At 44.4% G+C, this 24,204-nt stretch overlaps 1 protein-coding gene across 2 annotated transcripts in view; it reads right to left on the reverse strand.

Moving 5' to 3' along the window:
- Positions 1–24,204, reverse strand: part of METTL25 (methyltransferase like 25) — a 624,891-nt gene that overhangs the window by 393,466 nt on the left and 207,221 nt on the right. The window contains exons 3-4 of one of the 2 annotated variants that reach the window (XM_069228757.1): positions 22,897–23,003; positions 8,562–9,197 (exon numbers count right to left, since the gene is read on the reverse strand). In XM_069228757.1, the coding sequence (XP_069084858.1) occupies positions 8,562–9,197; positions 22,897–23,003 (743 nt within the window). The remainder of the gene's footprint in view (positions 1–8,561; positions 9,198–22,896; positions 23,004–24,204) is intronic. The other variant, XM_069228758.1, reaches the window with a different exon arrangement.

Below are 24,204 nucleotides of genomic sequence, written 5' to 3' on the forward strand. Positions count from 1 at the left end.
ACAGGCCAAGCCACCTAGACAACAGCATGCTTCACATGTGACTCTTATGAAAGAAGCAGAACAGCAGACCACCCTACAGCAACCGAGTGGTGCATAGGCAGGAAATATGGGGAGAATTATTTGCTGTGGTGAATACAGAAAATTGAGTCATCGTAGCCTTTAAGATATTTACTGTGATTAATCCTTCAGAATGGAGGTTCTGGTTTGTTAAACTGAACAGAAAAGTTTTGCCTTTTGTTATTTCAAGTATTCTTGACTTGCTCCTAGCACCTCTTGACACTTTTGTCTTATCCCTAATTACCTGTTGTCATGCCTGCAGGAAACGTTTTCTGTATGCATGCTTAAAACCTAGTTACAACCATGTCTGAAGGAAGTCGGATAATTTAAAAAATGGAACAGGCTCTGTGAGGCTATCAGATATGGCTTTCTTTTTGTGACCAACCCAATGGAACTCTTTGGATAACCTAAATTTTTTAAGGTCAGTCTCACTTATTTCTATTTTTCTCTTCCTACATGTGCCTTTATGTTAAATAGAAATGGGAAACGTGGGCTACTGGTGGTTCTTTAGAGAATCATGTGGGGTCTATCCATTGTTAATATTTTATTAACGCAGCACATTTCTTTCTGTACATCCATGTATTCTCTAACAAATTAATAAATAATCATCTTCGGATGCTAAAATCGTTTTTCTACGTGTCTGTATTGTTCAGTATGAACATGAGCTCTACAAAAAGTTAAACACTTAATATACAAAACAGTGAAGTCTCAAAAGCTTTGTCTAGATAAGTACAATAACAAAACAGGACAGTTATTTGGGTGCCACACAGGCAATGAAAGCTAATGTGAGTGAAGAGACAGGGTAAGCATTAGGCAATATCAATTCTAGAGACGTAAAGCATATTTAGTTCTCCCAATGCAGGAATAATGTGTTTTTCCTATTTGATCCTACAAATACAAATAAAAACCTAATGTAAGCAATGAATGAAATAATCTCTGTAACTAGTGATTGCTTGGGGCTGTACTACAGACCAGTCCAGCTTGAACTGCCAGGCCAGATTCCATTCAGACAGAAACACAAGCAACCCCAATCTACTTTCACCCTACTTAGGTGTCTTCGGTGAGGTAAAGCTGAAGTCCTATAACAGTCAGCATGGGACTCATGTCTGGGCATTCAAGTCACACTTATGGAGTGTACTGCAACAAACAGCAAGGTGATGCCAACAATGCTTGAATTAATTTTAGCCACTGCGATTGTTCCAGCTGCATTCCAGACCAGCATTTTCACCCACTATACCACCCTAGAGAGAGACCTCCAACATTGAAATCAGTCTTGCTTCTATTCTGAAACAAATAGACCTGCCTGAAATGCCAGGCCACAACCCCTTGAGATGGGGACATAAGCAATTCTGGAGTGGTTTCAACATACTTAGGTCTCATTTGTGAAGTATAGCTTCAGCCCTGTGGCACAATGAACAGGGGAGGCAGGTCTTGGCATACCCATCATACTTAGGGCACATGCTGCAACAAACAGCAAGATGATGGAAGGAATTCATTAATTTCAGCGACTGGAGATCACTCAGGCTGAATTACAGTCAACTGTTCATTCACCACCATGCAACTCAAGATAAATGTCCTGGCTGTGAAAAGGTCAACCTTTTGCCCAATCACTCACATATTTGTGAGTGATGCTCGTGGTTACTGACTCTGACTGTGCCCTGGGCTCTGCTATCCAGACCCAGGGCCAGTGCTCTGTTTAAAAGGGATATGCAAACTAGACATAATTTTAATTGGCTATGACAACCTACCTGTAATTCCCTAGAATATAACAGGACATGGAGGATTAGAGGCCTTGTGGATTTAATGCACTTTAGTGTGAAATGCTGTGGTGCCTACTGTCATTTTGAAGGCAGCCATGCTTATATGCAAATTCGACTTTGGAATTAAAGGTACTTCCAAAGTCTCAAACTGTCTTATTTTTACATACAAGTCACCCCTAAGGTCTCTCCTAGGTGCCCCATGGTTGGGGTGCCTTGTAACTATAAGCAGATACATTAGTAAAGGTGTTTTATATGCCCTGGTAAGGGGAATGTTGCCAAATTCGTTTTTCCCATTGTAGCACAGGAGCTCCCTTTGTTCAAATAGGAAAACATTATTAAAGTATAACCATCACTAGAAAAGAGCTACAATTTTCATTCTTGGACTTAAAATGATAGAATAAATTCAACAATTTGCCATTGTTAGATTTATTACAACTATCACAGAAAATAAGTTATAGAACTTTATTTTCTGTGAGCCAAAATCCAGTCTTCTAGCAGCTCTTCTCTGATGAGCCAGGCTGAGCCAAGCTGCCTTAATGAGGTGTGACGTGGCCTGCATTGAGACAAAGGGACATCTAGTGGGTGGAGATCTGCAAGCTGCAGAGCATAAGGCAGGAATGGGGCTGGGTAGCCAAACTGGTCCTCAAAGAGGGAATGACAGGACAGGACCCACGCTCACCCCAACATCCTGCCACCTCAGCCAGATGGGAGCCCCAGTAATTAGATTAGCAGAGGGGTAGGGAAATTATGTCGGTAAGAAATGGGGTCTGTGGTTGGCAGCCAGGTTACACCCTGTCCATGCAAGGATCCTCACTCTGGTCAGGGTAAAGGAGAATCACACTCAGTCAACCCCCACCCATCACCTTGGGAGCTTGGCAACAGCAGGCAGGTTCAACTTCAGAAGCAATGTGTAAAGTATTTGTACCAACACACACAGTAATACAGTAAAAACACTACAAAATGCCTCAAAATAGGTTTAGAAAAATAGCCAATATGTATCTAAACAAAACAAGACCAAAACGACAAAAATCTAAAATACACAAGTCAAATTATGATTTTTTTAAGATTAAACTCGAAAATAGCACATAGAAACACAAATGCTTTGATGAGGTTGTATCACGGCATCATGATGGAGTCGTTCCCAACAATCCGACACCAATGGCACCGGTCACGGAATCACGCAGATCCCCAGGTACCGTACCTTAGTGAAGTGTGAAAACAAGCTGGTGCACCGAGTCGGGGATCGCAGCGTCACTGGATCCGAAGCGGCGTCGGTTCTGGTGCTGCAGGGTGGAGGAGCAGAGGTGCTGGGATGTCAGGCAGGTGCGCTCCTAACTGTTTGTGACTTTAAAGGCTCCCTTGAGCTATTGGGCTGACGAGCTCTGGAGCAGGCACCAGCAGGCCAGGGAAGAGGTACTGAAACCGGGTGATTTATGGCAGCATTCCCAGCACCCCGCAAATATGTTCTCTGCTGAAGAAGGGACTAACCCAGAAACACATGTGTCCAGAGATGCACAGTAAAGGCTGTACCTACATAAAGGTGAAATATTTAAAAATTAATGGAGTTCGTTTTTTGAAGATACTACATCTACCATGATGCAATGGGGCAGATTAATTGCTGGGATGTCAGGCAGGTGCGCTCCTAACTGTTGGAGGAGCAGAGGTGTTGGGTCCTTGCTGCAGAGTGGTGGAGATGAGGCGCGTTGGTGCGAAGCAGTGAATCTTGGTTGGTTGGGGTCTTTGGTTGGCAGTCAGGTTACCCCCTGTCCAAGCAAGGACCCTCACTCTAGTCTGGGTAAAAGAGAATCACCCTCAGCTAACCCCTGCTTACACCCTTGGTAGCTTGGCACGAGCAGTAGGCTTAACTTCAGAGTGCTAGGTGTAAAGTATTTGTATCAACAAACACAGTAACTCAATGAAAACACTACAAAATGACAACACAGGTTTAGAAAAATAGGAAATATTTATCTAAACAAACCAAGAACCAAAACGACAAAAATCCACCATACACAAGTCAAGTTATCAATTAAAATGCAAAAGGAGTCCTCATGTCCACAGAAACATTGTTAGTGTGAAAATGTACCATGGGTGCGTCAAAAATAACCCTGCACGGTCGAGTGTGCGTCAAAAGGGGCTTGCGAAGCATCGATTTCATTCACAAGCGAGACCTTGCGTCGTTCTCCTTTCGTTGGGTTGCGCCGTTTCTTCTCTCTGCAGGAGAGCGACTCGTCGATCCGGTCAGCACTCTCCGGTCCGGGCGGGCGGGCCTTGCGTTGTTTTTACACCCGTGCTGTGTTTGCGTGAGAAATCCAGCTGCACGATGATCCAAAAACCACACAGCGTGGGTTGTGATCTCACCAGCCTCCGTCCGCGATGCTGTGCGTTGTTTCTCCAGCTCCGTGCGTCGACTCTTTGGTCGCGTTGCAGGTGAGCATCGATTTTCAGCTGCAAAGCCGGCGGAGCGTCAATTTTTCAGCCGCAGATCGGAGTCACGTAGAACTTTTCCCCGCACAGCATTCTGTGCTTGGATTTCTCCCTCTTAGGCTGCCAGCTTCTCTTTCCAGGGTCCCAGGAACTGGATGGGCACCACTTGGCAGAGTAGGAGTCTCTCCAGAGACTCTAGGTGCTGGCAGAGAGAAGTCTTTGCTGTCCCTGAGACTTCAAACAACAGGAGGCAAGCTCTAAATCAAGCACTTAGAGATCTTCACAAGATGGAAGGCACACAAAGTCCAGTCTTTGCCCTCTTACTCTGCAGACGCAGCAACTGCAGGATAGCTCTACAAAGCACAGTCACAGGCAGGGAAGCTCTTCTTTCTCAGCTCTTCAGCTCTTCTCCAGGCAGAGGTTCCTCTTGGTTTCCCGAAGTGTTCTAAAGTCTGTGGTTTTGGGTGCCCTTCTTATACCATTTTCTCCTTTGAAGTAAGCCTACTTCAAAGCAAAGTCTCTCTTGAATGTGAAATCCTGCCTTTCCCAGGCCAGGCCCCAGACACTCACCAGGGGGGTTTGAGACTGCATTGTGTGAGGGCAGGCACAGCCCTTTCAGGTGTGAGTGACCATTCCTCCCCTCCCTCCTAGCACAGATGGCTCATCAGGAAATGCAGACTACACCCCAGCTCCCTTTGTGTCACTGTCTAGTGTGAGGTGCAACAAGCCCAACTGTCAAACTGACCCAGACAGGGTATCCACAAACAGGCAGAGTCACAGAAATGGTTTAAGAAAGAAAAGGCTCACTTTCTAAAAGTGGCATTTTCAAACACACAGTCTCAAAATCAACTTTACTAAAAGATGTATTTTAAAACTGTAAGCTCAGAGACCCCAAACTACACATGTCTATCCGCTCCCAAATGGAATCTACATTTTAATCATATTTAAAGGTATCCCCCATGTTCACCTATGAGAGGGACAGGCCTTACAACAGTGAAAAACGCATTTAGCAATATTTCACTGTCAGGACATATAAAACACATTGCTATATGTCCTACCTTAACCATACACTGCACCCTGCCCTGGGGGCTACCTAGGGCCTACCTTGTGGTGTCTTACATGTAAGAAAAGGGACGGTATAGGCCTGGCAAGTGGGTACACTTGCCAAGTCGAAATTACAGTTTAAAACCGTACACACAGACACTGCAGTGGCAGGTCTGAGACATGATTACAGAGCTACTTATGTGGGTGGCACAACCAGTGCTGCAGGCCCACTAGTAGGATTTTATTTACAGGCCTTGGTCACCTCTAGTGCACTGGACTAGGGTCTACAAGTAAATCAAATATGCCCAATCATGAATAAGCCAATTACATACACATTTTACATAGGAGCACTTGCACATTAGCACTGAGTATCAAAAACAGAGTCCAACACACATCAACAACCTGGGAAACAGAGGCAAAAGGTTAGGGGAGACCAGGCCAAGTCTAACAAGGTCATACCAGTGGGATGGATTAGCCAGATCCTAACTCCAAGGAGAGCCTTTCTCCATCTTGGATTTTGGTAGGATAATACTTCCGGGACTGATTTTTGTCGCTCTTCGCAGGAGGTGATCACCCCACAGGGTTGCACTCTACACTCCATTGGTCAAGGGTGTCCCTCAGCTTGCCAGCCCAGGAACAATGAATAAATATGGGAGAGTTGCCCAGCAACTCAGAACACTGCCTGAAACTACAAGGAGAAGAAAGACTGCCCTGCTGGAACCCTTATCTGCACCCCTAATGACTGCACTCTGCATGACTGCACCTGCTGCACACTGAGGAACTGCACCTCCAAGGACTTTACCTGGCTTCAGGAAGTGAAGGAGTGGGCTTTCTGACAGCAACAAATTAACAGAGCTTCACCTACACCATCTCCATCAGGAAGACCCCAACCGGACAGGAAGGAATTGGCCAACTGCATTCTGGGAAACGTAGTCCCAACATCCAAAGTACCATCTCAGAGGTTTTATACCCTTGGATTGGTGTTGTAGACACCCAAAGATCCCTGCCGGGAAACAATAAGAAGAAGGACTGCCCTGCGGAACCCCTGATCTGCACCAAGAAGGAATGCACTCACAAGAACTGCACCTGCTGCACACTCTGGGCTTCACAAAAGAGGACTTTGCCTGGTTTCTAAAGGATTCAGGAGTGGACTCCCTGCAAGTGCAAGATATAAAGGATCTACCAAGAGTCACCTGCATCAACTCTTGCCAGAAGAGCCCAGCTGTACAGCGTTCAGTGGACTTGTAAGGATTTGGCTAGGTGCATTGTGGGATTTGTAGTCCCAATATCCCAAGGAGCAACTCAGAGATTCTGGAACCTTGGATTGGTATTGTGGACCACTTTCCTGCATCAACTAACACTACTGGAAGCAAGTTTAAAAGTACTACATTGCAGGCAGCCGGAACCCTTGACTTTATCGTGGTCCAGCACAACCTTTTTTAACCCTTTAAACGCTATATGCTTCTAAGCGCTAGTTTTACTTTTAATCTTTAAATATTCATATCTCTGGTTCCCAACAGTGGATTTTTGTCATTTTTCTGGCATTTAATCATTAAAATAGTCCTATTATTACAAAATGGTGTTGAATTTTTATTGTGTGTGGAGTCTTACTTATTTAATGTATTGGTGTTTTTAAATGCTTTACACACCTGTCTCCTAATTTAAGCCTGCCTGCTCGTTGCCAGCTACCAAGGGCTGAGCAAGAGATTTATTTACTGAGACCTTGACATGACCTCATATTGTGATTGTTGACTTAGTACTAGTGGAGGGTACCTAAAAACCCCTACTAATAAACCACCTTCCAACACTGGTCCAGTACCAAAACTGATTTGCAGAGGTCCTGCTTTAGGACCAAGACTAATATGCACATGGGTGTTCTCTGATAACTGTGACAGTGTGTGTGAAAAATAATGGTCTGGAATGCAGCCAGAGCAATCGTCAAATGCTGAGATGCAGTCAAACATTCATTTCACCACTTTCTTGTTTGTTGCAGCGTATCAAAAAGGATTAAAAATCCGGAACAGACAGTAAAAATCTCTTTGGAAAGTTGGGATACTCAGCATAGACCAGGAAACAATAATTTGGGTGCCTTGAAAGCTCACTTTGGAATGCATTTATTCATGAGTGATTTGCATTTGGAAATTATAAAGCATGTTTGCATTCGGGTTTTTAGGCAATGTGGACTAAGTTAGCCTAAAAATGGAACGGGTACACTGGGAACAGAAATGCGCTGAGGGCACTTCTGAAACTAAGATCATCACCATATATCCTTAACTGTGATTTCAAAGATTTCCAAAGGGACAGCACTGCAAGGAAGAAAGAACTCAGTGCTTAATTTGTGCTTGTTGTTTCCGGTGCTGAGCACCTGCACTTAATTGTGAGGGCCGGCGCTTAGTCTTCTGCCTCAAGCATTTGCTGCGAGCAAAAGACACATTTGGGAAGGACGGAGGAAGAGAAAAACAAAAAAAAGCGGCTCAATGAGAGAAAGTAGGAAGCTGCAGGGGTGAGCTGAAGGGGCAGGGAGTGGCTTTAAATGGATTGAAGAGGCCCGACATGGCTTCAGGATTACGCTGCCTCAGTATTCCGTGTTCGCACATTTAATTGCAGCAGCCGCGTGTTTACGATGAGGGCTTTGGGCACCGGCACCTTTTTTATTTACAAATTAAGCACTGAAAGAACTGCCCCTTTTTCGTTGCTTTCAAGCAGGCTACCCCTAGAAGATTGCCTCCCACTGAGTGAAAATGCCTTGCTGTCTGATAGACTCCTAATTTTTCCTTTAAGAAACAAGGATTCTATGAATGGACATGTGCACCAAACATCGTTTTGTAAACACATATTTCTGAACTTGTGTCCGATGCAGATTACATTTCATGGTGGGATGGATCAAACTCACCAATACCCATCTCCAAATGTGCAACTGCGTTCTATGCCACTGGTACTTTGTCCACTTGGTGGGAAAGAACGCACTACAGTTCATAATAAAATTTTCAGAAGCACTGCTAAAAAAAAGAAAAAAACAGGCCCCTATGCCAGCAGTGTACGTCAAATATCTAAATATTCTAGAGGGCAAATGCTAGAAAATATGATGGCGGCGAACGAAAAACAAGACATATTGAAAAGTTAACTGATTTTAACAAACACATTTATGTCGCTAAAGATCATATGACGGCCTCGTATGGTCCTCATAACAATAAAACTGTAACCGGTAATCAAGTGGCATAACAAGGTGTGATCATACCACAAAACACAATAAAACATGTAAATATGCACACATACCTCTAAGTCAGCAATTACATCATGGAGCTCAGTTTCTGCAGTGATGTATGAAGTTAAAGGTGAATACACGTTTGATTCTTTCACCCTATTTGCTTTGGCTTTGATGTTTACCATTTTTCTGTGCTCCCTTTCTTCTTCAGAGAGAACCCTTTGGCAAAGTTTTGGCGATGTTACAACTTCCACAGCATCAAAAGGCAGGATATTTAAAAAAGACAATTCGCTTGTTGGAGCTTTGCTTGTATCCGACACTGTACAATACTGATTATTTAGTTCACTACTATCAGACATTTTAAGGTCTGTAAAACTACTAGAAGAGTTTACAGGAGAAAACTCGGGCTTTTCTTGGTCTAGGCCTAAACCAATGTTATTGCTACTTAAAAGCTTTTCATTGATACTCGTTTTACATTCCGGATTGTCAGGCAATGCCCCTCTTTCTTTCTTAGTTTCTGACATCTGGCTCTTGGAATCTGTCCTGGCTCGGCTTCTATAAACTTTCCAGTACTTTTTCAATTTCCTGTTCCTCTCAGTAGCTCCATGGGTGTTGGTGCTGGAGGAATCAATCCCATAAACCTTGAGATCATAATGCATGGACAAAAAAGAGCTCAGGTAGCCCTTTCCAGAGCCAAGGTCAATCACCTGAGGGGAAAAATAGAAAGAATCACCAATAAAATGCACCCCTCTTAATGAACAGCAGATTAGTTAAGCATTTAAACCAAATGTCAACTGCAAGGATTTGTCTACTCAAAGCAAACAAATGTAGGGCCCTGACTGATTTTTCTCAGGTCTTGTTCTGCCAGGGGATATTGTGTTGACTAGACTTTCGGTTTTTAGTTACAAACTTCAAATTGGATTATTGTTGCAGTTTTTCTCAGGAAACAATTTGTCACTCAGTCACAGTTGTTGCTTTTACTAGCTTCTAGGAAGTTAAATCTAATTTAAAAAGTTGCCTTAAATACATTTATAAAAATTGAAAACAAGCATTGGCAAAAGCAATATGTCTGGCCCTGAGTGTTTTAATATGCAGTAACTAAAACATAGGAAAATGAGTTAAATAAGCATGATATGCAGTATTCAAGACATAGGAAAATGAGTTCAAGAATAATAGTTCGGGTTTTTGTAATATTTATCTATGAATCTGGAAATATTTAGCAAACACAAACTCAGAGTTCGATATATAGTCGAAGACAATAGTAAAAATATGGAAAAAGCACATTGGAGTCCTACACTTTTTCTGCATGTGTGAAGCTTACATTGTGAATTTTGTACTGGACCTGCTGTGCTAGGGAAGCGTATAATGTGGATACCTGAAGAACACCTGATCAATTTGTGACAGAGTGTCGCATTACATATACCTGTTTTGTACCTACTTTGTGCGAGTTATGTCTGTCATTTCATAGACAGTTTATTAGTGTAAGGGAAATGTGCACTTTTGCCCTTCCTATGTATGTTGTGAGCTCTGAGGTGGTTCCTCTGATAATATGTATACTTTACCTGGTGTGTGTGGAGGAAGCTTGTACTGCTGCTTCACCTGAGAACTAGACGCCTGCCCTGCTCTCATGTCTTGCATCAATAGTGTGTGTATGTGTATGATTGTTTGTGGATGTTTGTACTGCACCTTCTGTGTGTTCGTGTGAGTGGGAAGGTCATTGTGTGGATGCCTGCACTGTATGTATTGTTAAGCTTGCATCGCTGTTGACAGTGCTACACAGAGTCTGATAAATGGAGGCATCACCCTACAGTACCTGTTCTGTGTGTGAGTGAAGCTTGTAGTGCGGAAGCTTGTCCTGGGTTCAAACATCCATGGTTGGTCTCTAATGCATGTTTGTAGGCATGTGTGTGAGCTGTGTGCTAGCATACCTTTGTGTTTGTGAGGGATGCTTGCACTGCTGATGCCTACATTAGACCGGTTCTGTGCATTAGGGATCCTTGCACAGCTGCTGTCTTTATTGTACCTGTTTATAAAGGAAGCTTTAACTCTGGATGCTTGGGTTGTATGAGCTCAGTGTGTGAGTAAGGCTGTACTACATATATATTTACTCTACATGGTCTGTGCGAGTGAATTTTACCCTTCTGTCACAAATGTTTTGCAACGTCTGCGTGTGTAATGCAAACTTCTACCGAAGCTCTTGATGGGCAGGTTCTGTGTGTGCATTCGGAGGTTTGCTTTACAAATTCTTGAAATGTAACTGCGCTGTGTGTGAGGGAAGCTTGCCAGTGTTTAATGAAGTCTGATAACTAGAGGCATGCCATGTGGTACACCTGTTCGGTGTGAGAGCAAAGCTTGCAGTGCAGATGCTTATTTTAGAAACAACCATCTTCATTGTGTATTGGCTGCGAGCGTGGGGGAATCCTGCAAGCGTATTCACCCTGTGTGTTAGGGGAGTCCTCCTTTATAGATGGCTGTGGTCTGCCTTCTGCGAGTGAGAAGCTTGCAGGCCAGATGTTTGTGTTATCCCTGTCAAGTATGTTAGGTAGGCGCGCACAGTTGATTTCTCTGCTGTACATGCTCTTAGCATAAGGGAACATTGCAGATGTCCAGTCTGTTTCTTAGGAAAGCCTGTACTACGGATGATGCTGCAGTAACTATTACTGTACCTGTTTTAAAGGAAAGTTTGAACAATGGCTGCCTGTGTGATAACTACTGTGTGTAAGGGAAGAAAGAACTATTGATGCATGCACTGTACCTTTTCCGTGTATGAGGGTCACCGCTGCAGATGCCGGAGTCGCACATGGTAGGTGCCTTTGGTAAGCCGCAGATTATCGTACTGTACCTTTTCACGAGTGTCACTTTAGTGCTGCTGCCTGTGCTGTACCTGCTGGGACATCTTCAACGAGATGCTGAAGATGGCATGGGGGGATAGCGTCTGACTGTAATGGCAGAACTAAAGACATATCTAGAAGCTCCTCTGTGGGGACTGCTCCTAAAACATTACATGTAGAGTCTGCTTTCTATTCCAAACTGAGGTATAATGTCATAACTGAGGCAAAAATAGAGTGATTTATTTACAGATATTTTCGGCGTTAGACTTTTTACACAATCCATTTCAGCTCAAACTAGTTCGAACATTTTTCAAACGTTGTCCGTGAGTGTCGATATGTAGTGAAGTCAGAATGGTTTTCCTCCTTCGCTTAGACGTTCGTCTACCTTTAGTATCTGTCTAGGATTGCAACTGTTTTTTGTGCCCGTTATCTCAAAACAAATGTACTCTGCTGTAGACAAGTGACTTAACTACTAATGCGTGAAGAGTGCAATAGGTTGTATAAAGAAAATATGTTTCTTGTATCACAAAACTGAAAAGATAACATCTTATTGACCTGTACATAGTGCGCGGATCGCCGCTGGTAAAAAATATGTGACACTGCATAGTAGAAAACAACGTCCCCGTCAGTGCTCCTGGCAGCAGATGGTGAGCAGATGAAAGAAAAGCAAAGAGATCGCTTCGTGCCAGCTCCAAGACAGCCCGATGGTACAAACGGTAGTCAGGGTACATTAGACTGAGGACTGAAAAGTTAATTGTTACAGGGAGTACCTTAGGCCAACACTGCCTGAAGCACTACATGCAGATGGCAGCAATAGAAATCACTCTCACGCGCACACCGTGAGTGCCATTGCATGACGGTTTATGAGGCCAAACGAGGATCAGAACTCTTACTGCAGCGCACACACTGGTCAACACCACATGAGGAAAGGGAGCGTTCCTTCCGTCACCGGCCTTAAAGCACACATATAAAGCACTCTCACAGCTCAGAGTCAGGGCCGGCTTTAGCGCTGGTGGCACCTGGTGCAACAATCTCTTTTGGTGCCCCTTCCCCATGACCTCCTCCTCGGATTCCCTCGCTACCACGCTGCAAAAGTTCCCCTCATCTCTCTATAGTCCCCCTCTCACATACATTTCATTGGTTTTAAAGCACTGGTAAATGCTAGCTTTACTAATCCACTCAGCTATCCACATAAAATACAGATCAGCAGGCATATTAAGTGTCTGCGCAAAGCTGGACTGACCATAGTGGGCATCTGGTGTTTCCCCAGGAGGCTGGAAGGGTGGGGGCCGGTTCTGCAGTGGTGGGGGGCAGTTTTGCTTTTGGGTTCTGGTTTTGTAGCAGTGATGCAATATCGACCTCCAGAAACAAACGCAGAAGTGCTTCACACTTGAAAACCCCCTCCCCCGGGGCTGGTCTAACAGAATTGCCTGTGGTGCTTTGGGTTCCCGGTCCAGCCCTGCTCTGAGCTACCTTATGGCAAGTCAAAACTGCCACTAGACAAAACTCCATCTCTCTCTCTCTCTCTCTCTCTAGCAGGAACGTTAATCACAAATGTTATCTTGATGTTTTTCTTGCTGTCTGAAAACTGGAAGCAAAAGGAACTCTAAGGAACTCTGTAGCAGGTGCTTATAAATCGAAAGTTATTGCTAAACACAGCACCCACCCCTCCCCCTTGAAATCAATGTCCGTCTCCAGATCAGTGCAGCTGCACTAGTCGCACTGGTCTAAAGCCGGCCCTGCTTAGAGTAGCTGCTCACACTACCAGCATCAGTCAGGCGTCTCATAGACTATGATTCACAATGATAACAGCATTTAAACACCCTTCACACAGTAGATCACACTACAAGCAACATTCTCACTCCTGGCAGAGTAGAAGTCTCACACTACGGACTGCACTGCACTCTCACAACCTAGAAGAACTAACAGGTACCCCTGTAGGAAGTTGGCTATATCAAAATGAGATATAATGTGCAAAGAGTCCAGGGGATCCCTTATCAGTGGACAGTGGCTTGCTCTAGCAATCCCAAGGTTCTATTTTAGGGGGTAGTGTGGTCGACCAGCCTTAGGCTTATCAGACAAGAGTGACAGACATTTACCATAGGCACACAGTCAATAAATGAGACACACAACTCAAAAAGGAGATCCACACCAATTCACAAACATAACAAGTATCTTTGTATATATTTAGGCACCGGAATCAATATGATCAGGTAAGTACGTTTTGCAAGAAAAGTACTTTCAAGTTTCAACGCTGGCACCATTAGTCCATTTCAACTTGAGGCTGGGTGGCATGGGTGCAGTGGCACTTTCAGGTGTTGGGTTTTCAGCGGTCTGGAGTCCTCGCAGGTCTCTTGGGGTGCCTGCAAGATGCACCGCAAGGGATTTTCTGGGACTTTGCTGAACTCAAGCAGTCCTCCCAGGCTTTTGGAGGCTCAATAGAATGCAGGACGAGATGACTTTGGCACAATTTGAGAGGAGCAGCAGACAGACCGGAGGGCTGGGCCCAAGTCCGGTGCTTCCTCCACAGTTTCTGCTTTTGCAGCTCTTGAGTATCCTTCTTCTTCGTAGGTCAGCAGGAATCTGATTTCCTGATGCCAAGGGCTCTCCTAAATATTGAATTTAGGGGAGTGTAGGGTAGTAGGCAATGGGCTACTAACCTGTGGGGTCACTACACCTCCTGTTAGACCTGCCACCCTTGGCGTGGTCTCCCCCCTAGCTTTTTGCCTCTTCTTCCCAGGTTGTTGCGGTGTGCTGGACTCTGTTGTTGCTGTTTTGTTACTCTGGGCACTTTACCACTGCTGACCAGTGCTAAAGTGCAAGTGCTCCCCATGTGCAATTGTATGTGTTATTACCTTTTCCATAATTGCCATATTTGATTTACTAATCAGTCCCTAGTAAAGTGCACTAGAGGTGCCTAGGGCCTGTAAATCAAATGCTACTAATGGGCCTGCAGCATTGACTGTGCCACCCACATGACAGGCCCTGATATTTTTTTAAGGTTATCTTACGTAATAGGTGCACATGTGTGCTTTGAGTAATTGTTAATTTTGTTGTAAAATTTGTGATTTAAATAATGAAAGAATACTATTGTAGACTGGTGAAATATCAGGATACATTGACTTCTGAGTGTTTTGAAAACTCTCAAATCTTAAGAGGAAAGTGTCCTACAATTTCCTTGTTCGTTAAGATCGTTTCTTTTTTAAGGATGTTATGCTTTTGGGGTCTTTAGGATCTCTTTCAGCCATACTCCAAATCAATAGCCAGGGTCAAACTCTGATAGTTCTCATGTAGATATGATAGTATTTTTCCCAGTGATACTGACACCCTCTTTCTATGCCAAGCACCATGCTTACTTCAGAAGAGAATAGAGAACATTGATTAATGTAATACAGTTCAATTTGAGTAAAGTGTTGGATAGCCTGTTATGTAAACATTCAAAAGGAAATAAATAGGGGATTTGGCTGTACTGCCAAGATGGCAGACATATCTAGATGAGGCTCCTGAATCTCATGTCAAACACTAATAGATGAAAATGGCATCAGAATTCACTGAAGGATGGAGGTGGTGGAATGTTAAGGGGCATGGAACTCTGACTAGACTTAAAGGACACCATTCCCAAGAGGTGATCTAGAGAGGAGTTGAACCGAAGATGTAGGTCACCTCTTAAGGCTTATGGGGATGGATGGCAGTCAGATGCAGCCAGGTTTAATAATTTTCAAGGCAGAAAGCCAAGGGAGATTGTAGGATGGGCTCTCATGAACCTGAGATTTGGAGGCCGAGTTGCTGGAACTCTGGGAGGGAGTGGCAGCTTCAGCAGCACTGACATAAACACATATTATTACAGGGTTTGAATGGAGGCACAAATCACATGGAATGGTTTATAAAAGAAGGGAGCAGAGAGACATTGGGTCTTATTACAAGCACAGTCCTCCATGGAATTCTTTACACCAAGCCTCATGTTCATAGGTGGAGCACAATGATATGACTCACTTCTACAAGATCTGCACAAGAAATGGAAATCAAACAAAAACAGGACCTGGAGGAAGTTCACAGACATATAGAGGAGACAGTAAACACACAGGCGAGGTGTGGACTAGCTGGGGCTAGCAATAAATGGACCTTGCAAGAGGCCTGACAAGGAAGTAAAAAAAGAAAGGTAGATTTAGTGACCTCCAGCATGTGATAGAAAGGTTTGGAAAATAATGCAAGAAGGGACAATACTAGGGTGTGGAATATGAAGGAAGATGCAGCAGGTAGTAACATTATCAACTTTGTCACATGATTACTCACACAAGTACGGGATCTTAAGGAGGAGGAAGAAATCTGTATTGAAAGAGTGCACACAGTGGGACCCCGAAATCAAAGAGTGAAAGAACGTCTGAGAGACATACTCACCAAAATTACACTGTATCCTCAAAAAGAGAAGAGTCCTAGACAAGGTAGGATGAGCAACCACTTGTATTATCAAGGTGATAATACCCTACTGCTGCAAACCCTTTCCCAGCCTCACTGCCTAAAAGGAGGGATTTCTGCCCACTTACTGGAAAATTAAAAAAAACAAAAAATGTTTTTTCATTGGACATTCTCACGAAGAATATACTTCCAACTAAAGGATAATGATCAACTAATAACAGAAGTTAGAGGGATCATTACTCGTGGAAGAAATCACAGACTGCACAATTGCATCATCAGCAAATGCTCACAAAACCCCGCTGGCCACTATTACTGAATGCTGGAGAACCCAGAGACATAGATCAGACATGAGAGGAAGATTATAAGAATGCTCCAGAGTTGGGCCTCCATAAATGATGGTGGTAGACAAATGTTCAAAGAATTTCGGTGAAATGTAAGTCAACAGTCTACACACATTTAACATAGCCATAACTCAAGTATAGTGGAAGTAACAACACTGACTTGTAGTTAATCTTAAATATACAAAGGTAGTGCCGGCATGGAACTGAAAAAGAGTCAAGCCATAGGAAGGTCCAGTGGAAACATGCACCTGATGGGTAGGGGCACAGAGGGTGGGGAAATTGCTCAAAGAATAAGGAAATATGGAGACAAAAATCTGTACAATGAAATGCTTCAGCTGATGACAGAGAGCGGTACTACAAGTCACTTACGTTTATTGTCAGGGAATTAAATTCCCCTACAAAGAGATCAAGGATGTTTTCTAAGCTTGGAACAATAAAATGCAGACACAGTGTTTCTGCAAGTAACATATTTCAAAAAAGGGAATTCAGGAAGATGTAAATGCTTTAATGCAGCGGACAAACTGTTCATGTCCACCACATTACCTCATGAGAAGCAAATTGAACCGTTTTACGCCAGGTAGGCTATTATCAGAATCGTTCTGGCAGGCCTAAGTTCTGTTACATGTACAGAAATCTCCGCCATGAGTGCGGAGTTCACCACACACTTAAATCCCACTCAGGGAGGGGGGAATGGATGTTCCAAGATGTGGGTAGCCCTGGGCAATTTGCTTTTACTCGAGCAGAAGGTTGGGATAAAGTGGATGTAAAGGAAGGGTTTCTGCCACAATGATAAATATTTTCCCAATGGAGAAAAAAAGATGCTTTTGCACTGAATTTCCTGTCCCTATGGTGTTGGAAATCTCCATTATTGAGAAGGCTGTACAACTGGAATAGGATTCTGCTGGGAATGTCCCATGAACTTCCCAGAAAGGTGCATGGAATGCTTGTTCCAAATAGAGTCTTGGCAGTGTTTGTGAATCCAAGAAAGTGATAAACCTACACTCACACATAGGTATAAATCATTAAGTGGAGTCTTATTACTTTCTTTGTGAATCAAGCATTTCTTCATTAATCAGGGTCAATGTCGTTAAAACCTTTAAAATTTTATTGGGGTAGGCTGTTTCAGAACCTTTGAGTCATAAAACAGATTTATGGACTTAGGATGTGAAAGTATTAGATCTGATTCTAAGAGGCACACTGTTAAACCTGTTGTAGGAAGTTGGCTCTGTATGTACTATTTCAAAGTAAGAAATAGCATGCACAGAGTTCAAGGGTTCCCCTTAGAGGTAAAATAGTGGCAAATACAGATCATTCTAATGCTCTATTTTCTGGTAGTGTGGTCGAGCAGTAGGCTTATCAGAGGGTAGTGTTAAGCATTTGTTGTTCACCCAGGCAATAAATGAGGAACACACACTCAAAGACAATTCCAGGCCAATAGGTTTTTGTATAGAAAAATATCTTTTCTCAGTTTATTTTAAGAACCACAGGTTCAAAATTTACAAACAATACTTTAAATGAAAGGTATTTCACTTAGGAACTTTAGGAACTTTGAATTAGCAAAATAGCATATACAGTTTTCACACAAATGGCAATAAGCTATTTTAAAACTGGACACTGCAATTTTCAACAGTTCCTGGGGAGGTAAGTGTTTGTTAGTTTTGCAGGTAAGTAAACCACCTACAGGGTTCAAAGTAGGGTCCAAGGTAGCCCACCGTTGGGGGTTCAGGGCAACCCCAAAGTTACAACACCAGCAGCTCAGGGAAGGTCAGGTGCAGAGGTCAAAGTGATGCCCAAAACACATAGGCTTCAATGGAGAAGGGTGTGCCCCGGTTCCAGTCTGCCAGCAGGTAAGTACCCGCGTCTTGGGAGGGCAGACCAGGGGGGTTTTGTAGGGCACCGGGGGGTAGACAAGTCAACACAAAAAGTACACCCTCAGCGGCAAGGGGGCGGCAGGGTGCAGTGTGCAAACAGGCGTCAGGTTTGCAATGTAGTTCAATGGGAGACAAGGGGGGGGGCTCCTCGGGGTAGCCACCACCTGGGCAAGGGAGAGGGCCACCTGGGGGTTGCTCCTGCACTGGAGGTCGGATCCTTCAGGTCCTGGGGGCTGCGGGTTCAGTGTCCTTACCAGGCGTCGGGTTCTTAGAAGCAGGCAGTCGCGGTCAGGGGGAGCCTCTGGATTCCCTCTGCAGGCGTCGCTGTGGGGGCCCATGGGGGTCAACTCTGGCTACTCACGGGCTCGCAGTCACCGGGGAGTCCTCCCTGTAGTGTTGGTTCTCCACAAGTCAAGCCGGGGGCATCGGGAGCAGAGTGCAAAGTCTCACGCTACCGGCGGGAAACGGGTGTTCTTTCAAAGTTGCTTCTTTGTTGCAAAGATGCTTCTGCTTTGGAGCAGAGCCGCTGTCCTCTGGAGTTCTTGGTCCTTTTAGATGCAGGGTAGTCCTCTGAGGCTTCAGAGGTTGCTGGACCCTGCGGAACGCGTCGCTGGAGCAGTTCTTTTGAAGTGGGGAGACAGGCCGGTAGAGCTGGGGCCAAAGCAGTTGGTGTCTCCATCTTCTCTGCAGGTGTTTCAGCTCAGCAGTCCTTCTTCATCTTAGATTGCAGGAATCTAGTTTCCTAGGTTTTGGGGAGCCCCTAAATACTGAATTTAGGGGTGTGTTTAGGTCTGGGAGGGCAGTAGAAAATGGCAACTGTCCTTGAGGGTGGCTACACCCTCTTTGTGCCTCCTCCCTGAGGGGAGGGGGGCACATCCCTATTCCTATTGGGGGAATCCTCCAAAATCAAGATGGAGGATTTCTAAAGGCAGGGGTCACCTCAGGACACCTTAGGGGCTGTCCTGACTGGTGGGTGACTCCTCCTTGTTTTTCTCATTCTCTCTCCTGGACTTGCCGCCAAAAGTGGGGGCTGTGTCCAGGGGGCGGGCATCTCCACTAGCTGGAGTGCCCTGGGGCATTGTAACACGAAGCCTGAGCCTTTGGGGCTCACTGCTAGGTGTTACAGTTCCTGCAGGGGGGAGGTGTGAAGCACCTCCACCCAGAGCAGGCTTTGTTTCTGCCCTCAGAGAGCACAAAGGCTCTCACCACATGGGGTCAGAAACTCGTCTCTCAGCAGCAGGCTGGCACAGACCAGTCAGTCCTGCACTGAACAATTGGGTAAAATACAGGGGGCATCTCTAAGATGCCCTCTGTGTGCATTTTTTAATAAATCCAACACTGGCATCAGTGTGGGTTTATTATTCTGAGAAGTTTGATACCAAACTTCCCAGTATTCAGTGTAGCCATTATGGAGCTGTGGAGTTTGTTTTTGACAGACTCCCAGACCATATACTCTTATGGCTACCCTGCACTTACAATGTGTAAGGTTGTGCTTAGACACTGTAGGGGCATAGTGCTCATGCACCTATGCCCTCACCTGTGGTATAGTGCACCCTGACTTAGGGCTGTAAGGCCTGCTAGAGGGGTGACTTACCCATGCCACAGGCAGTGTGAGGTTGGCATGGCACCCTGAGGGGAGTGCCATGTCGACTTAGTCATTTTCTCCCCACCAGTACACACAAGCTGGCAAGCAGTGTGTCTGTGCTGAGTGAGGGGTCCCTAGGGCGGCATAAGACATGCTGCAGCCCTTAGAGACATTCCCTGGCATCAGGGCCCTTGGTACCAGTGGTACCAGTTACAAGGGACTTACCTGGGTGTCAGGGTTGTGCCAATTGTGGAGACAATGACACATTTTAGGTAAAAGAACACTGGGGCTGGGGCCTGGTTAGCAGGGTCCCAGCACACTTCTCAGTCAAGTCAGCATCAGTATCAGGCAAAAAGTGGGGGGTAAATGCAACAGGGAGCCATTTCCTTACACCTGTCATCCTTGACATGGTTTCCCCTGTTTTTCTTGCCTCTGCTTCCTTTATTTTTGACTGTGTGCTGGACTTTCTTTTTGCTGGTTTTTGGTACTCTGGGCACTTTACCACTGCTGGCCAGTGCTAAAGTGCAAGTGCTCCCAGTATACACTGTGATTATGATCGGTTATCCCTGATTTGCATATTTGATTTACTAGTATGTCCCTTTTAAAGTACAATAGAGGTGCCCAGGGCCTTTGAATCGAATGCTATTATTAGGCCTGCAGCACTGATTGTTCCACCCACAGGAGTAGCCCTGAAGACATGGCTCAGACCTGCTGCTGCAGTGTTTGTGTGTGCAGTTTTAAACCACCCACTTGCCAAGCCCAAACCTTCCCCTTTTATACATGTAAGGCACCCATAAGATAGGCCCTAGGTAGCCCCATGGGCAGGGTGCAGTGTATGTTAAATGTGGGACATGTGGGGCATGTGTGTTTTACACGTCCAAAAAGTGAAATACTGCCTAAGACGGTTTTCACTGTTGCCTATCTCTCTCATAGGTTACCATGGGGGCTGCCTTTAAATAACCTTAAAGTGCAGTTTCCCTTTGAGAGCAGCTATAACTTTGGAATTTGGGTTCTCTGAACTCATAATTTAAAAATACATTGTTTAGTGAAGGTGGTTTTTAGGATTGTTAGCTTGAAAATGCCACTTTTAGAAAGTGGGCATTTTTTTGCTTAAACCATTCTGTGACTCTGCCCATTTGTGGATTCCCTGTCTGGGTCAGACCGACAGTTGTGCTGTTTGTGCATCTCCACTAGTACACAAAGGGTGCTGGGCTGTAACCTGCATTTCCTGATGGGCCAGCTGAGCTAGGCTGGAGGGAGGAGTGGTCACTTACACCTGAAAGGGCTGTGCCTGCACTCACACAAAGCAGTCTCCAATCCCCTGGTACGTGTCTGGAGCCAGGCCTGGCAAGGCAGGATCCTGTAAACAACAGAGACTTTTCTTTGGTGTTGGGCAACTTCAAAGGCAGAAAGAGGTGTAAGTATTGGACCCAAAACCACAGACTTGAGATTACTTCAAGGATTCAAGAGGAACCTCTGCCAGGAGGAGAGCTGAAGAGCTGAGGAGTAGTGCTGCCCCTGCTGTGTTTTGTTGGGCTATCCTGCAGTTGCTGCTTCTGCATGTGAAAGGGGACAAAGACTGGACTTAGTTGTGCATTTCTGCTTGAGTGGTATGTCCAAGGGCTTAGACTGAGCTTGCCTCCTGTTTTTGAAGCCTCAGAGACAGCAAAGGCTTCACCAACCAGTGTCTGAGTCTACTTGCTGTAGACTCTAGCTTTCCAGAGGGTGCCATTCCAGTTCCTGGGCCCCTGGAAGTGAATTTCTGGGGAATATCCTGAGAAACAATGCCAGACGACTCCATACGAATTCGCTAAGGATGCCGCTGCCCAAAGCCTGCAACGCCGCCTACACCCGGATCTGTGAACCTCGTCAATCCGCCACAACCCTACTGTCAACATAGGCCCGACACCGCTGCAGCCACTGACGTCGGCACAATCTTGTGAGTTGGGGTGTCGTACTCCTGACATTCAACTCCGTCGCAGTGCCTGTGACCCTGTGACGTGATTGCGACCCCGTGATGTCACCCAGCAGCATTGTGACTTCGCCGGACTTCAATTTTGCCGTAGGTGCCATGGAACCGACTCCTCGCAACAGAAGGCACTTCACCTCCAAAGCTCCGCAGCAAGGACCCAACGCCTCTTCGTGACACCTCCACTCCTTCACCCTGCAGCACTGGAACTGATGCCGCATCGTGGAGCTACTGTTGATGCAGTTCTAGCAATGTATGATTTTAACTTTAGCAGCACCTTGATTTCGGTCTACCACACATGGTGTCACACATTTTATTAGATAATGGTCTGACCATAGACATGGTAATATAGTTAAGTTACTGATAATAAAATTGTTTGTCCATATTAAATCTAGTATGTGACTCTTAATAGGAGTAGGACCCTGAATGTGTTGTGTTAATGAAAAGCTCAACCAAATCCATATCGTTTGAGTTGATTGAAGAATCGTTATACCAGTAGTGAAAATCACCGACCACTAACAACTTAGTATAGGTGGTCCCTAATGAGCAAATCAGTGCATAAAAGGATTTAGGAAAGTTAGGCACATTGTGGTGGGCGGTAAGTAACAAGACACACTTGGATGTCCACTGCCGCCTCAGAAATGGCATTGCAATCAATGGTCGAAATATGAAGTGAGCGGTGTGAAAATACTGCCACTCCTCAATCTTTTTTATCATTAGGCCTATTTTTTATTGAAAATTATGTAATGAGGGGGCAGTGCAGCTCAAATGTGAGGATTAGATTTGTCCGCGAACCATGTTTCAATTAAAAATAAAATGTCAGTCATATTATCGTCAAAGAGATTAAATACTTAGTTGAGCTATACTGCTTCTATTTCCTTGAAATATATGTTTGTGCAAAAGTCCTTCCCTTTGGAGATCGCCTGTATTTTAGTAAGTAGCAGCCAGGGCTTGTACTAGCCCTTGGTCTGGGTCAGGCTCAAACAGGCTTGTGATCGTCACTGCATGAACATGTTGCTCCTTTGTTTAGGTAGCCAACCCTTCACTGACTCGCAAAGGCTAAATTGCAAAGCAACCAAGTGGAAGTGGCTCTGGCTAAGCACGTTTACTGGATCACAACTTCGAGCAGCGTATACAAAATGCACACTATTTCTCATTTAAACAGCAGTTAAAAAGCTCTTTCTAATTTAAAACAGCAGGTAAAAATACACACGTCATCAAGAAAAATAGGTGTACTCATATGCATTATTTCGTAACAATATACAATGACAATAAAAAGTAACAAGATATACATTACTGTGCAACAATATCTAAATTATGCATTCTTAAACTGGTTGCCGAGCTACACAAAAGCCCCATTCATTATAAAGTGTATTAATGACCTGAAGCTTACCTGTTTTATACCACAATAGTTTGCAATACTGTCAATCAACTGAGACATCACCAGAACTTCATGCGCTTTCTTATAGTTCATAAACTCGTCTGTTGTTATCTTTTTATCTAATAAAAAAAAAATTCAACAAAACAATTACTACAATTATCCACATGAAACTGAAGAGAGCAGAAATCAGAATGCTGGTCCAGATGTACAAACAGGCATGTCGCAAATAGTGATACAATATTGGCAGCGGGTCTCACTAACAATGCACCTACCCCTATCACCTATTATCATAAAAAAACAGGAAACATTTCTGACAAAATATATTTTTTCTCATTCCATGTGTGCACTCATCATGACACCTGCTGCCAAGGTACCAACCCAAAGGGGATCATAAATGAAAAATATTTTGATAGTCACCAAAAATGTGGAAATATCATAAAAAAGTACAAAAATCATATGACGTCACTTTGTTCACTTTTGTTATCTTCTTTTTATTGAACTTCTCTTTGGAACAAATTCATAGAAACATCAGCCAACGCGTTTCGTCCTTAACATAGGACTTCTTCAGGGCCTGTATCCATATAGTTTTCATATTAATCATCAAAAAAGAGAAATATCCAGCAAGAAGTAGTTGATGCAATATGAGCTAAATAAGGGCCAACCTCTTCAATTTATATTATGTCCATGTCGACAGCAAGTGCTGCTGTCACAGCATGTCATACGTGGAGGTGCAGAGCTAGAGGTGCGCTGGTCTAATTCGCACTGTGGACGCTACCTGCTAATGTGGAATGCTATGGGTTGATGTCGACATGGACATAATATAAATTGAAGAGGTTGGCCCTTATTTAGCTCATGGACCTCATTTACTGACACAGTGAAATTGTATAAATTAACAGTTGCCCACCTGGGCATGATCTATTAAGCAAAACCAAAATAAATGATGGACGGAGTGTTGAAACATTTCAAACACTACCCCCCCACCTCCGAAGACACAGATCTGGGTTTAATCCATTGTTATTTTGTTCACCGCATCACCCTAGTTTGGACATAGCCATATGCAAATCAGTCTTGACCTGGCTTCCCATGCAATTGCCAAGCCAGGTCCTCCCTGGACCAGAATCAAACATCCTGGGACCGGTGTCGGGGTATCACCCACCTACGCCCCCCCCCCCTCATTCAGCCGGGTCTGCTTGAATCCAGTGGCACAGTGAGCAAGGGACCCATGTCTGGGCATACCTTTGCCAATTGGAGTGACTGGGGTTGAGTGTTTGAAAAATGTCAACACTCCGTCCATCATTTTATTTTGGTTTTGCTATGTGC

The sequence above is a fragment of the Pleurodeles waltl genome, chromosome 4_1 (genome assembly GCF_031143425.1).
Source record: "Pleurodeles waltl isolate 20211129_DDA chromosome 4_1, aPleWal1.hap1.20221129, whole genome shotgun sequence".
In the NCBI taxonomy this organism is placed as follows: Eukaryota; Metazoa; Chordata; class Amphibia; order Caudata; family Salamandridae; genus Pleurodeles; species Pleurodeles waltl.